A 12,095-nucleotide genomic window follows, 5' to 3' on the forward strand; every position below is an offset into this window, starting at 1 on the left:
AGACTCAGGCAAGATTTTACACTACTACAGGAAACGATTTCTAACCCTAAAGAGACTAAATTCATGTCTGGGAAATAAAATATAAAATTAGAGATATACAAAATTTGGCCGATCTGGAAGATTTATTCCTTAACAATATTTCATATTTGATTAAATGTAATAATAAATTGCATTTTATTAAAAAAGAGCAGAGAAGGCTAAACTAAAAATAAGTAAAACAAAAAATAGACTCAAATAAGATTTTAAACTACTATAGAAAGCGATTCCTAACCCTAAAGAGACTAAATTCATGTCTGGGAAATAAAATATAAAATTAGAGATATACAAAATTTGGCCGATCTGGAAGATTTATTCCTTAACAATATTTCATATTTGATTAAATGTAATAATAAATTGCATTTTATTTATTTAAAAAAAAATTTAATTGTTTTAATTTAATTAGTTTAATTTAATTTTAATTAAAATTTTATATTAATTTAATTTTCTTTGGATTAGAAATTGTACTCAGAAACGTAAAGTCGTCTTTTCGACTTTATTAAAAAGTCACATTTTGGACTTTTCATTTTTTTTTTTTTTTGAAACCTTAGAAAAGTCGACCTTCCGCCTTTTTTGAAATTTATATTACTTTGATTTAATTTTAATTAAAATGTTAATGCAATTAATATTTTATTTTAATTTAATTTTTCTTGAATTAGAAATTGTAAACAGACACGAAAAGTAAAATTTACAACATTTTGACTTTTTCAAAATTTGGAAATGTCGACTATTAGTTTTCGGATTTATTTGGACTTTTAAATTTTTTAAAACTTGGAAAAGTCGACTTTTAGACTTTATTAAAAAAAATTTACAACATGGAAAAAAATAATGAAATTACTTTAATTTAATTTTAATGCAATTGAAATTTTCGTTTGCTTTAACAATAAATCAACTTTGAGACCTTTTGACTTTTAAACTTTTTTACATCTTGGAAAAGTCGACTTTTACTTTATTAAAAAGTCGAACCTTCTGCCTGTTTAAAATTTATGTTACTTTGATTTAATTTTAATTAAAATGTTAATTCAATTAATATTTTATTTTAATTTAATTTTTCTTGGATTAGAAATTGTAAACAGACACGAAAAGTAAAATTTACGACATTTTGACTTTTTCAAAATTTGGAAAAGTCGACTTTTAGTTTTCGGATTTATTTGGACTTTTAAATTTTTTATAACTTGGAAAAGTCGACTTTTAGACTTTATAAAAAAAATTTACAACGTGGAAAAAACAATGAAATTACTTTAATTTAATTTTAATGCAATTGAAATTTTCGTTTGCTTTAACAATAAATCAACTTTGAGACCTTTTGACTTTTAAACTTTTTTACATCTTGGAAAAGTCGACTTTTACTTTATTAAAAAGTCGAACTTTGAACTTTTAATTTTTTTATAACTTGGAAAGACGAATTTTAGACTATTAGAAAGTCAAACTTTGGACTTTTAATTTTTTTATGACTTGAAAAAAATTAAATTACTTTAATTTAATTTTAATTATATTAAAGTTTTATTTTAATTGATTTTAATTGATTATTTCAACTTTAGGACCTTTTCAAAAATTTTTTTTATATCTTGGAAAACTCGAATTTTAGACTTTATTAGAAAGTCAAACTTTGGACTTTTAATTTGTTTATGACTTGAAAAAAAAAATTAAATTACTTTAATTTAATTTTAATTACATTAAAGTTTTATTTTAATTGATTTTAATTGATTATTTCAACTTTAAGACCTTTTCAAAACTTTGGAAAAATCGAATTTGGGATTTTCCAATTTTTTGTAACATTCAGTTAATTCGGAGATTTTATAACTTCATATTCTCTGTATGTCTGTATGTAACTATGTATCCCCTATAAAATATATTTTTTTTAATAAATAATATCGTCTACAGGTACTCTTAGAGCTACCATATAAATAATCGCGTCATATTCCATTTTCAATTCAATGGCGACTTTTCCACTTTTTCTTTAAAAGTCCATTAGTTGATGTTGGTCATCATCAAAAGTCAATGCGAGTCAATTTTCAATACTATATAAAATTACAAAAGGCTGACTTCAACCTTTCGACCATTTTTGACAAAGAGTCGATTAATTGAAAACTCGATTTTCGACTTTTGTATCCCTAATTTTGCTCTTCACTGTATTTCAAGATATTATATGCTAATACTACTTAGTCATTAATTTCAAACTAAATTACTTTGTCTGACACAACATCTCATTTACTATATTTTTTTTTTGTATTTTTCCATCATCCTTTCCAGACAACTTGGCATCAAAGAATGTGAAGATGATGACAAAGATGATTTGCATGCGACTGCATTTACACCACCCACCAATTACATTAAAATATCTCAAGGAAAGATACAATTAGTCCACCAGCCACCACCACCACCTCTGCCAATATTTTCATCATTGCATCAGGCAGCAGCGACAACAACAACAACACCGCTGCCAGCACAACAATCATTATCGGGCCCTGGAACACCAACAACACAACCGGCTACCTCGACACTGTGTTCAACAGCAACAACGGCAACCTTAAATGGCTATCATAGTACCACGTGTAATGGCAGTGAATCTCCCAGGGATAAGGTAAGTCACCTTAAGCACAACAACTGTAGAAAAATGTAGTGAATTTAAATAACCAAGATTTGTTTTTACAAAAATCATTATAACATCAGATAAGCACTACCCACTTAAATTTGCTTTGGTTGCTGTTAAGAGTATTTAAATTTATCCTTACACTCGCCCACATTTATTCACGTACTCAGACTCTATATTAATCAAGAAATTAATTATGGCAATTAATTGTTTAGTTTAAAATCATTTTAATTTTTTTTTATTCGAATTAATAATGTTTTAAATTAATTGGTTGTGGATATCTGAAGAAGAAGTAAAATAAAGGACAAATAATAATAAGGATTTTTGAAACATCCATTACGTATTTAGAACTTAGCCTAAGAAATACATGCAAATAAGTAATCGCCTACCGCATATCGCTATGGTTGTGTTTACACACTCGATTAAATTACTTTCAATGGCAATGACATAAACTAGGCTTTAAATAGCCATTTCTCCCCCTCTCTCTCTCTCTCTCTCTCCCAAATCCATCCATTACATATTTAGAATTTAGCCTAAGAAATACATGCAAATAAGTATTCGCCTACCGCATATCGCTATGGTTGTGTTTACACACTCTATCGAATGACTTTCAATGTCAATGACATAAACTAGGCTTTAAATAGCCATTTCTCCCTCTCTCTCTCCCAAGTCCCTATAATCCCTGCAAGTGGTTATGGTTTAATCATTTTCCCATCCCCCCTCCTCCATCCAACAACACAAACCACATTTTGCAAAATACTCTAAGAAGCACTTATGAATTCACAGAAACGTTTTGGTACTTTAGGATAGACAAGCAAAATGCTATAAAAATTGTAGCTTTAGAGTAGATAATATCAAAAGCTTTTACTATGGCATAGATGTAAGATCTCCACTCACTCACACACACACAAACACATACAATAACATATCTGTACATTATGCAGAAACACTTGCTCTTGCTTCTTATCCATACATATGTGAGAGGTAAAACTAAAATCTCTATGTTAACTCTTCGCTAAAGAATGATGCATTCTTTCTAAAGAAAATCTCTAAATGTTTCATCGGCATTTGTTGTTCTTCCTGGTAGTGGTGGTGGTGGTGAAATCGCAATCATACCACCTTTTATGGTGATGTTTGGAGCCAAACACACAAAAGTTCTTTGAATTTTTTTTAAAGAAGAATCTTTTCCTGTTGTATACAAAGAATCCTTCTTAGAAATAGTTTTTCTTTATATATTTATTCTGTAAAGTTTTAAAGAAATTAAATATGGGAAAGACCATATAAAAATTGGGAAATCAAAATTAAATTTAAATTACTTTTTTAAATTTCAAAATTAAATTTATTTTTTTTAAATTAAAATTAAATTTTAAATTTAAATTTAAAAAAACTAAACATTTTTTAAAAAATTTAAATTTTAAATAAAATTAAAATAATGTCTGGGAAATAAAATATAAAATTAGAGATATACAAAATTTGGCCGATCTGGAAGATTTATTCCTTAACAATATTTCATATTTGATTAAATGTAATAATAAATTGCATTTTGTTTATTAAAAAAAATTTAATTGTTTTAATTTAATTAGTTTAATTTAATTTTAATTAAAATTTTGATTCAATTAAAATTTTATATTAATTTAATTTTCTTTGGATTAGAAATTATGATCAGAAACGTAAAGTCGTCTTTTCAACTTTATTAAAAAATCACATTTTGGACTTTTCATTTTTTTAAACCTTAGAAATTCGACCTTCCGTCTGTTTAAAATTTATATTACTTTGATGTAGTTTTATTTAAAATGTTAATTCAATTAATATTTTATTTTAATATAATTTTTCTTGGATTATAAATTGTAAACGGACACGAAAAAAATATATATATATTTTAAATTTTTTTTAATAAAATTTAAATTTAATAAATAAATTTAAAAATTAAATTTAAATTTTAAGTAAAATTAAAATTTTAAACAAAATTAAAATAAAAAATAAAATTTTAAATACAATTAAAATTAAATTTAATTTTAAAATACTTTATAAAAAATTTAAATTTTAAATAAAATTAAAATAAAAATTTTAAATAGAATTAAAATTTAGTAAATAAATTTAAAAATAAAATATAAATTTAAATTTTAAGTAAAATTTAAATTGAAATTTTAAATAAAATTTTAAATAAACATTACAATTTTAAATACAATTAAAATTAAATTAATTTTTAAAATACTTTATAAATTAAATTTTAAATTTAAATTAAAAAAAATTAAACATTTTTTAAACAATTTAAATTTTAAATAAAATTAAAATAATATATGGGAAATAAAATATAAAAGTAGAGATATACAAAATTTGGCCGATCTGGAAGATTTATTCCTTAACAATATTTCATATTTGATTAAATGTAATAATAAATTGCATTTTGTTTATTTAAAAAAAATTGAATTGTTTTAATTTAATTAGTTTAATTTAATTTTAATTAAAATTTTGATTCAATTAAAATTTTATATTAATTTAATTTTCTTTGGATTAGAAATTATGATCAGAAACTTAAAGTAAATTTTAAGTAAAATTAAAATTTTAAATAAAATTAAAATAGAAATTAAAATTTTAAATACAATTAAAATTAAATTTAATTTTAAAATACTTTATAAAAAATTTAAATTTTAATTTTAAATAAAATTAAAATAAAAATGTTAGATAGAATTAAAATTTAGTAAATAAATTTAAAAATTACAATTTTAAATACAATTAGAATTAAATTAAATTTTAAAATACTTTATACACAACAACCATTACAACACCAAATTTTCAGTTAAAGAACTTACATACATAGAATGGTTCATTTGGCTACAATTTCCAGACATCATCCATTTATCGTCGACTACCACCCATTACTATGTTAGATTTGTCCTCTTCGCTAAAGTACAAAGTGTAGTAGAACTTGAAGCTTATATCAATTAAATTGTAGTGAAAATCCAACAAGCGACCAACCATCCGTTAGTGTACGGCAACAAAAACAACCACAAAAAATATGACTGAAATAAAAGAAAGCAACAGATTCGCAACACAATCAAGTTCTATAGCGTTCAATGAACTTAAACCATTAATGCTATGGCTATGATGGTGCTTGTGAAAAGAGCTACCATTGAAAAAGGAGCTACTACTGTTGCATTGTCGCAAAACCCAATGTTGGCTGACTAGCTGGATCGTTTGCTACAAGGCAAGCAATCCACTAAATGTTCTGTATTTGTATTGTGACATAGTAGTGGAGAAATAAAACTACGCAATATTCTGGTGTTGTCATATAAATGAATTTAACTGCTCGAGGATGGCATGGAAAGTCTAACTAAACTAATTTAAAAATGAATTCATTTATTTTTGGTTTGAATTATTTTCTTTAATTTGTTTTAAATATCATTTAAATAATTTGAATTCTATTTGAATTAATTTCTTTAATTTTACCATAGACCAAGAAATTTATAGACATCCCAAGTGAGTTAACATTGCTGTTGTTTGTCTGCTCACCTTAGCTGACGCCTTGTTCTTTCTCAAAATAATTATCTTTAATTTGCTATCTTGCCTTTCCTCTAAGAAAAAATAGCCAATTTTCTAAAATCGAGTATTGAAATATTGATTTTTAAATCAATATTTCAATAAAATAAATCTTAGTCCATATTTGAAGTTTTTTATCATTAATCCAAAGGCCAAAGAGAGAACTCTCAATGTATGAGAGTAATGTATGTGCACTGTAGAGTCTACAGTGTAGACAAATAACACCACTGTTAATTTTACTTGAGACGTCTTTACCTTTTCCCCTTTGACAATTCCCAAAGAGAGTACTCTAAATTGAGAGTAATATATACTACCTGCAGAAATCGAATAGTTCTGTTAATTTTACTTGAGACGTCTATAAGTTTCAAAAATAGAAAAATCCCTTTAATTAGTTATAGAACTATTTTCCTCATCTTCTACAATTCTCTTTTGACATAAGCTAACTCCCAACTAAACCCTCGTAAATTGTGATTGCACTTTTGTGGATGCCCTGCTGCAAGCAAACAATGACAAACAACAAACAAAACTAAAATCAACAAAGAATCCAACATGAAAACAGACAAACAAACGAAATATGCCAGAAGATGAAGTTTTCCAGCAATTTATTCTTCGCATACGGCAACATTCATTTTAAACCGGGACACATTTGTATGGTGTTGAATGTCCTTAGCACAAACACAAAACTGCACACATACAAACTAGTGTATGTAGAACCCTTGCTCATTCGGCATGCAACTGGCATTGTTGTTGCTACTTTTATTATTCGCTTAATGCTCTAGGAGAGTCGGCAATAGTCAGTCATTGCTGTTAGCAATACTTTAGGCGTCCCCCCCCCTCACACACAAACTCGCAATATACAAACGATGGTCTAGTCTGGCCTGCTTCTAGAGTAGAGTCATCAACACCGCTAGCAGCAGTAGCAACAGTAGCTCCTTGTCTATACGTACAATACCAAGAGAAATATAAGGCATACTTGGGATAACTCGATGGCTGGCTGGTTGTTTGGTAGGATTTTAAAAAAACACTACACGATCTTAACATTATTAACTTTAAGACGAACGACATGTTTGGGCATAGCACGTAATGCAATCCCCTTTTTCGAGATTTGTTTTTATTTTTGTTTTTTTATATTCCACTCATCTTCTTAGACTATTGCTTTGTAAATTTAATTTTGCTGTTTTTTTTTTGTTCATAAGAGGCGCCACATTTGGGAGACTGGTTATTAGGAGACCGTTATGGTGGAATATGTAACATGATCAGCAGGAAGCTATATACATTAAAATGGTCTTAATACACTTCTATATATGGAATTAAGAATATAGATGTGTTCCAGATGATTAAAAAAATTTTTTAAGATAACATTACTTTAAGCATTAACATTAACTGGTATCATAACTTAACATTAATGTTAAATAACGTAAAAGAAAATTACTATGAGAATAAATTATAATTTTTTAATTTAAATAAATTATGTTTCTTTTTCAATTTGGAAATAAAATTATTTTAAGGAATATTTTATAGAAATTTTTAATATTTAATTATTTATATTTTTACACAAAAGTTTTTGAAGTTACTGTTAAAATTTAATTGATGTTAAAAGCATATATAGAGAAATTTTAAATTTGGAAACGTTTATACTGTTTGTAGGATGAACCCAACAGAAAAGATATTGTCAAGCAAAAATTCTTTACTAGTTTAGTTTACGAAATGTTTGAAGTTTTCTTCAAGGTCTTATAAAAATTGGACTGCATCTTGTGAAGAACAAATAGATGGCTCATCGAACGGACATAGCTAGATCAAAGCAGGATATGAGAATCGATCAATTATTAAAAGTATCAAAATATTACTTCTATTGAAAATTTTTTCAACATTTTATTTCTATAGAAAATATTGTCAAAATTGTATTTCTATATCAAATTTTGTCAAAACTTTATTTCTAACAAAAACTTTATTTCTAAAGAAAATTTTGTCAAAATTTTATTTCTATAGAAAATTTTGTCACAATTTTATTTCTATAGAAAATTTGGTCAAAATTTTATTTATATGGAAAATTTGGTCAAAATTTTATTTCTATAGAAATTTTTATCAAAATTTTGTTTCCATAAAAAAAATCTAAAATTTTTTTATAGAAGTTCATTAAACCCAACAATGAACCACAATTGAACCTTCCGAAAAAAGGTTTTACACGATAGCCGGCTTATGCCGAAATAAATTCGAAACGAATGAAAGAAGAGGAAGCACGCTCAAAATAAACCCAGCCAACTGCACTCAAATCGATGATTTGACGGTGGCAACGGAAAAGAGATATGTTTGTACGAATTTATTTCGGCATAAGCCGGCTATTATGTAAAACCTTTTTTCGGAAGGTTCAAGTGTGGTTCATTGTTGGGTTTAATTAACTGCCTGAATTTATTCTGATAATTGGTTGATAGTTTTGCTGCAAGTAGATGATGCTGATGAGGAATGTGGTAATTACGAAACGTGCGTTCATCCAACCATCTTGCAGTCTATAGGGCTTTGCCCAAATAAATTTGACAAACATTCTTTCCTCTGTTGGTTAAGATACACTTGTAGTTTAGTCATTGCATGGTTTTAAGCTGAAATAAAAAAAAAACAACAACAAGTTTTATTTCTATAAAAATTTTTGTCAAAATTTTATTTCTATAGAAAAATTTGCCAAAATGTTATTTCTATAGAAATATTTGGAAAAATTTTATTTCTATAGAAAATTTTGTCAAAATTTTATTTCTAAAGAAAATTTTGTCAAAATTTTATTTCTGTAGAAATTTTGGCAAAATTTTATTTCTGTAGAAAATTTTGTCTAATTTATTTCTATAGAAAATTTTGTCAAAATTTAATTTCTTTGGGAAACTTTTCAAAATGTAATTTTTCTAAGAAGATTTGTCAAAATGTCATTCCTATAGAAAATTTTGTCAACATTTTAATTAATACAGAAAATTTTATCAAAATTTTATTTTATATAGAAAATGTCAAAATTGTATTCATTTATAGATTTTTATACCCTCCACCATAGGATGGGGGTATATTAACTTTGTCATTCCGTTTGTAACACATCGAAATATTGCTCTAAGACCCCATAAAGTATATATATTCTGGGTCGTGGTGAAATTCTGAGTCGATCTGAGCATGTCCATCCGTCCGTCCGTCTGTTGAAATCACGCTAACTTCCGAACGAAACAAGCTATCGACTTGAAACTTGGCACAAGTAGTTGTTATTGATGTAGATCGGATGGTATTGCAAATGGGTCATATCGGTCCACTTTTACGTATAGCCCCATATAAAGGGACCCCCCAAATTTGGCTTGCGATTGCTCTAAGAGAAGCAAATTTCATCCGATCCGGATGAAATTTGGTACATGGTGTTAGTGTATGGTCTCTAACAACCATGCAAAAATTGGTCCATATCGGTCCACTTTTATGTATAGCCCCCATATAAACAGACCCCCAAATTTGGCTTGCGATTGCTCTAATAGAAGCAAATTTCATCCGATCCGGTTGAAATTTGGTACGTGGTGTTAGTATATGGTCTCTAACAACCACACATGAATTGGTCCATATCGGTTCATAATTATATATAGCCCCCATATAAATAGATCCCCAGATTTGTCCTCCGGAGCCTCTTGGAGGAGAAAATTCATCCGATCCAGTTGAAACATGGTGTTAGAATGTGGTCCCTAAGTAACACGCAAGAATTGGTCCATTATTAATTATATATAGCCCCCATATAAACCGTTCCCCAGATTTGATCTCCGGAGCCTCTTGGAGGAGCAAAATTCATCCGATCCGGTTGAACTTTGCAACGTGGTGTTAGTATAAGGCCGCTAATATCCATGCCAAAATTGGTCCATATCGGTCTATAGTTTTATATAGCCGATCCCTAATCACACAAAAATGGGTCCATATCGGTTCATATTCATGGTTGCCACTCGAGCCAAAAATAATCTACCAAAATTTTATTTTTATGGAAAACATTGTCAAAATGTTATTTCTATAAAAAATTTTGTAAAAATTTTATTTCTATACAAAATTTTTTCCAAATTTTATTTCTATAGAAAATTTTGTCAAAATTTTATTTCTATAGAAAGTTTTTTCCAAATTTTACTTCTATAGAAAATGTTGTCAAAATTTTATTTTGTCAAAATTTTATTTCTATAGCAACTTTAAACTTAATTATATACTAAATATATAATACGGCCTTTTTAGATTAATATATACCACGTATGGACTATGTGGTATATATTACGGTGTTAGGAAGTAATACCGGCCTATATACTTTTTACTTACGGCCGTACGGCTTTTTTACTTACGGCCGTATATACTTTTTTTTTTTAATTTTATTTCTACAGAAAATTTTTTCGACGTTTTATTTCTATAGAAAATTTTGTTAAATTTTCATTTCTCTAAGAAAGTTTGTAAAAACTTTATTTCTATAGAAAATTTTGTCAAAATTTTATTTCTATGGAAAATTTTGTCAAAATTATATTTCTCTAAGAAATTTTGTCAAAATTTCATTTCTATAGAAAATTTTGTCAACATTTTGTTTCTATAGAAAATTTTGTCAAAACTTTTTTTCTGTAGAAAATTTTGTATTGCCAACACTTGGTCGAACAACTGATTTTATATGGGTGCCTTAGATCGTATTAGTAATAATATTTTTTAACAATCTTATCTAATTTAATCTAATGCTTAAAAACTAATTGATATATCTATGTAGCTTAGAAATAATGGTTCAAGATATTTACCTCCTTATGCAAATATTAAAAGCGGCCATGTGTGCCAGCGAACACTATGTAAATATAACTTAGAACTATAAACACGTTTTTTGTTTATTAAATTTGTAAATTTCAGAATAGCTGTCATAAACTAGCACCGCTTTATCACACTTCATAATTTATGATCTTCAGCACTTATCTTCATTACTGCAATGCTTCCATGTCAAGGCATAAATATCATTTTGAGCAAATTCCATTTAATTTAATTTGTTTTTTTATTAAAGTTCTCAGTTTTTTATATTTTGTTTTTATTTTTTTTTTTCTTTCATTTCTATTTATTTTCCCAAATATGAATGAACCTCAAAAGAATTTCCAGGATAATTTGCACCAACGAATTGCAGAGCTTGAGGCGGGATTTTTGAGATTGCAGGAAAAAATTAATAATGTGAGTATGTCATCACTAATCCAAACAAAAATGTCATAGTAAATAAAAGTTTGAAAATGACCAGATGAGAAAAAGAAGAAAAAGAAAAATGATAATGTTACTGTCATTACAAATTTCCCTTAGGTTATATAGTATCTGGAATATTTCCCAGAATTTCTATTTATTTTCATGTTATCCATCACATTTAATTTCCTCCCTGAAGTGTCAATATCCAGAAGGAAAGCAAATACATTGCCTTCTACAATATGTCAATGGTCATCTCTGGTAGCATCTCTGCTTAATATTATGTTCAGGCCAGCTTGCTTGTCTTCAGTGTTAATGCTGCTGCTTACATTTATTATTCAACTGTCACCATAAACAAAATAGACTCCAAACTATATTTTAACTGGCACTGGCCATCACAATATTCAACACTAAGGCGTTTGTTGTGTCAGCGTCTAATCTTTTAAGCATTTTGGTCATTTCCTTCCTTTGGGGACACAAACACATGTAGTCATTTCGTTTTTTTTTCGGTTGTTTGCGAATATCTACCATCTATGGTCATACATATGTTCAAATATCTGTATCTGTCTTTCTATGCTAAAATGCTTTTATGCTTTTTTCCATTCTGAAAAGCCATACTACAATTTCACTTGGCCAGTCAACGAAGCATTCATGCAACCAAGGAACACTAATGTAATCGAAAAATGTTGCTGAGTCAAGTAAGCGGTTTCTTGCTACTCGCTTCCTTTTATTGCCATGAGCAATG

At 27.4% G+C, this 12,095-nt stretch overlaps 1 protein-coding gene across 5 annotated transcripts in view; it reads left to right on the forward strand.

Annotated features, from left to right (window-relative positions):
* LOC142239297 (uncharacterized) overlaps positions 1-12,095 on the forward strand; it is a 351,852-nt gene that overhangs the window by 235,358 nt on the left and 104,399 nt on the right. For all 5 annotated transcript variants that reach the window (XM_075311082.1, XM_075311083.1, XM_075311084.1 and 2 more), the window contains exons 6-7: positions 2,290-2,620; positions 11,270-11,347. In XM_075311082.1, coding sequence (XP_075167197.1) covers positions 2,290-2,620; positions 11,270-11,347 — 409 coding nt within the window. The remainder of the gene's footprint in view (positions 1-2,289; positions 2,621-11,269; positions 11,348-12,095) is intronic.

Source organism: Haematobia irritans, chromosome 5 (assembly GCF_050003625.1).
Source record: "Haematobia irritans isolate KBUSLIRL chromosome 5, ASM5000362v1, whole genome shotgun sequence".
Classification (NCBI taxonomy): Eukaryota; Metazoa; Arthropoda; class Insecta; order Diptera; family Muscidae; genus Haematobia; species Haematobia irritans.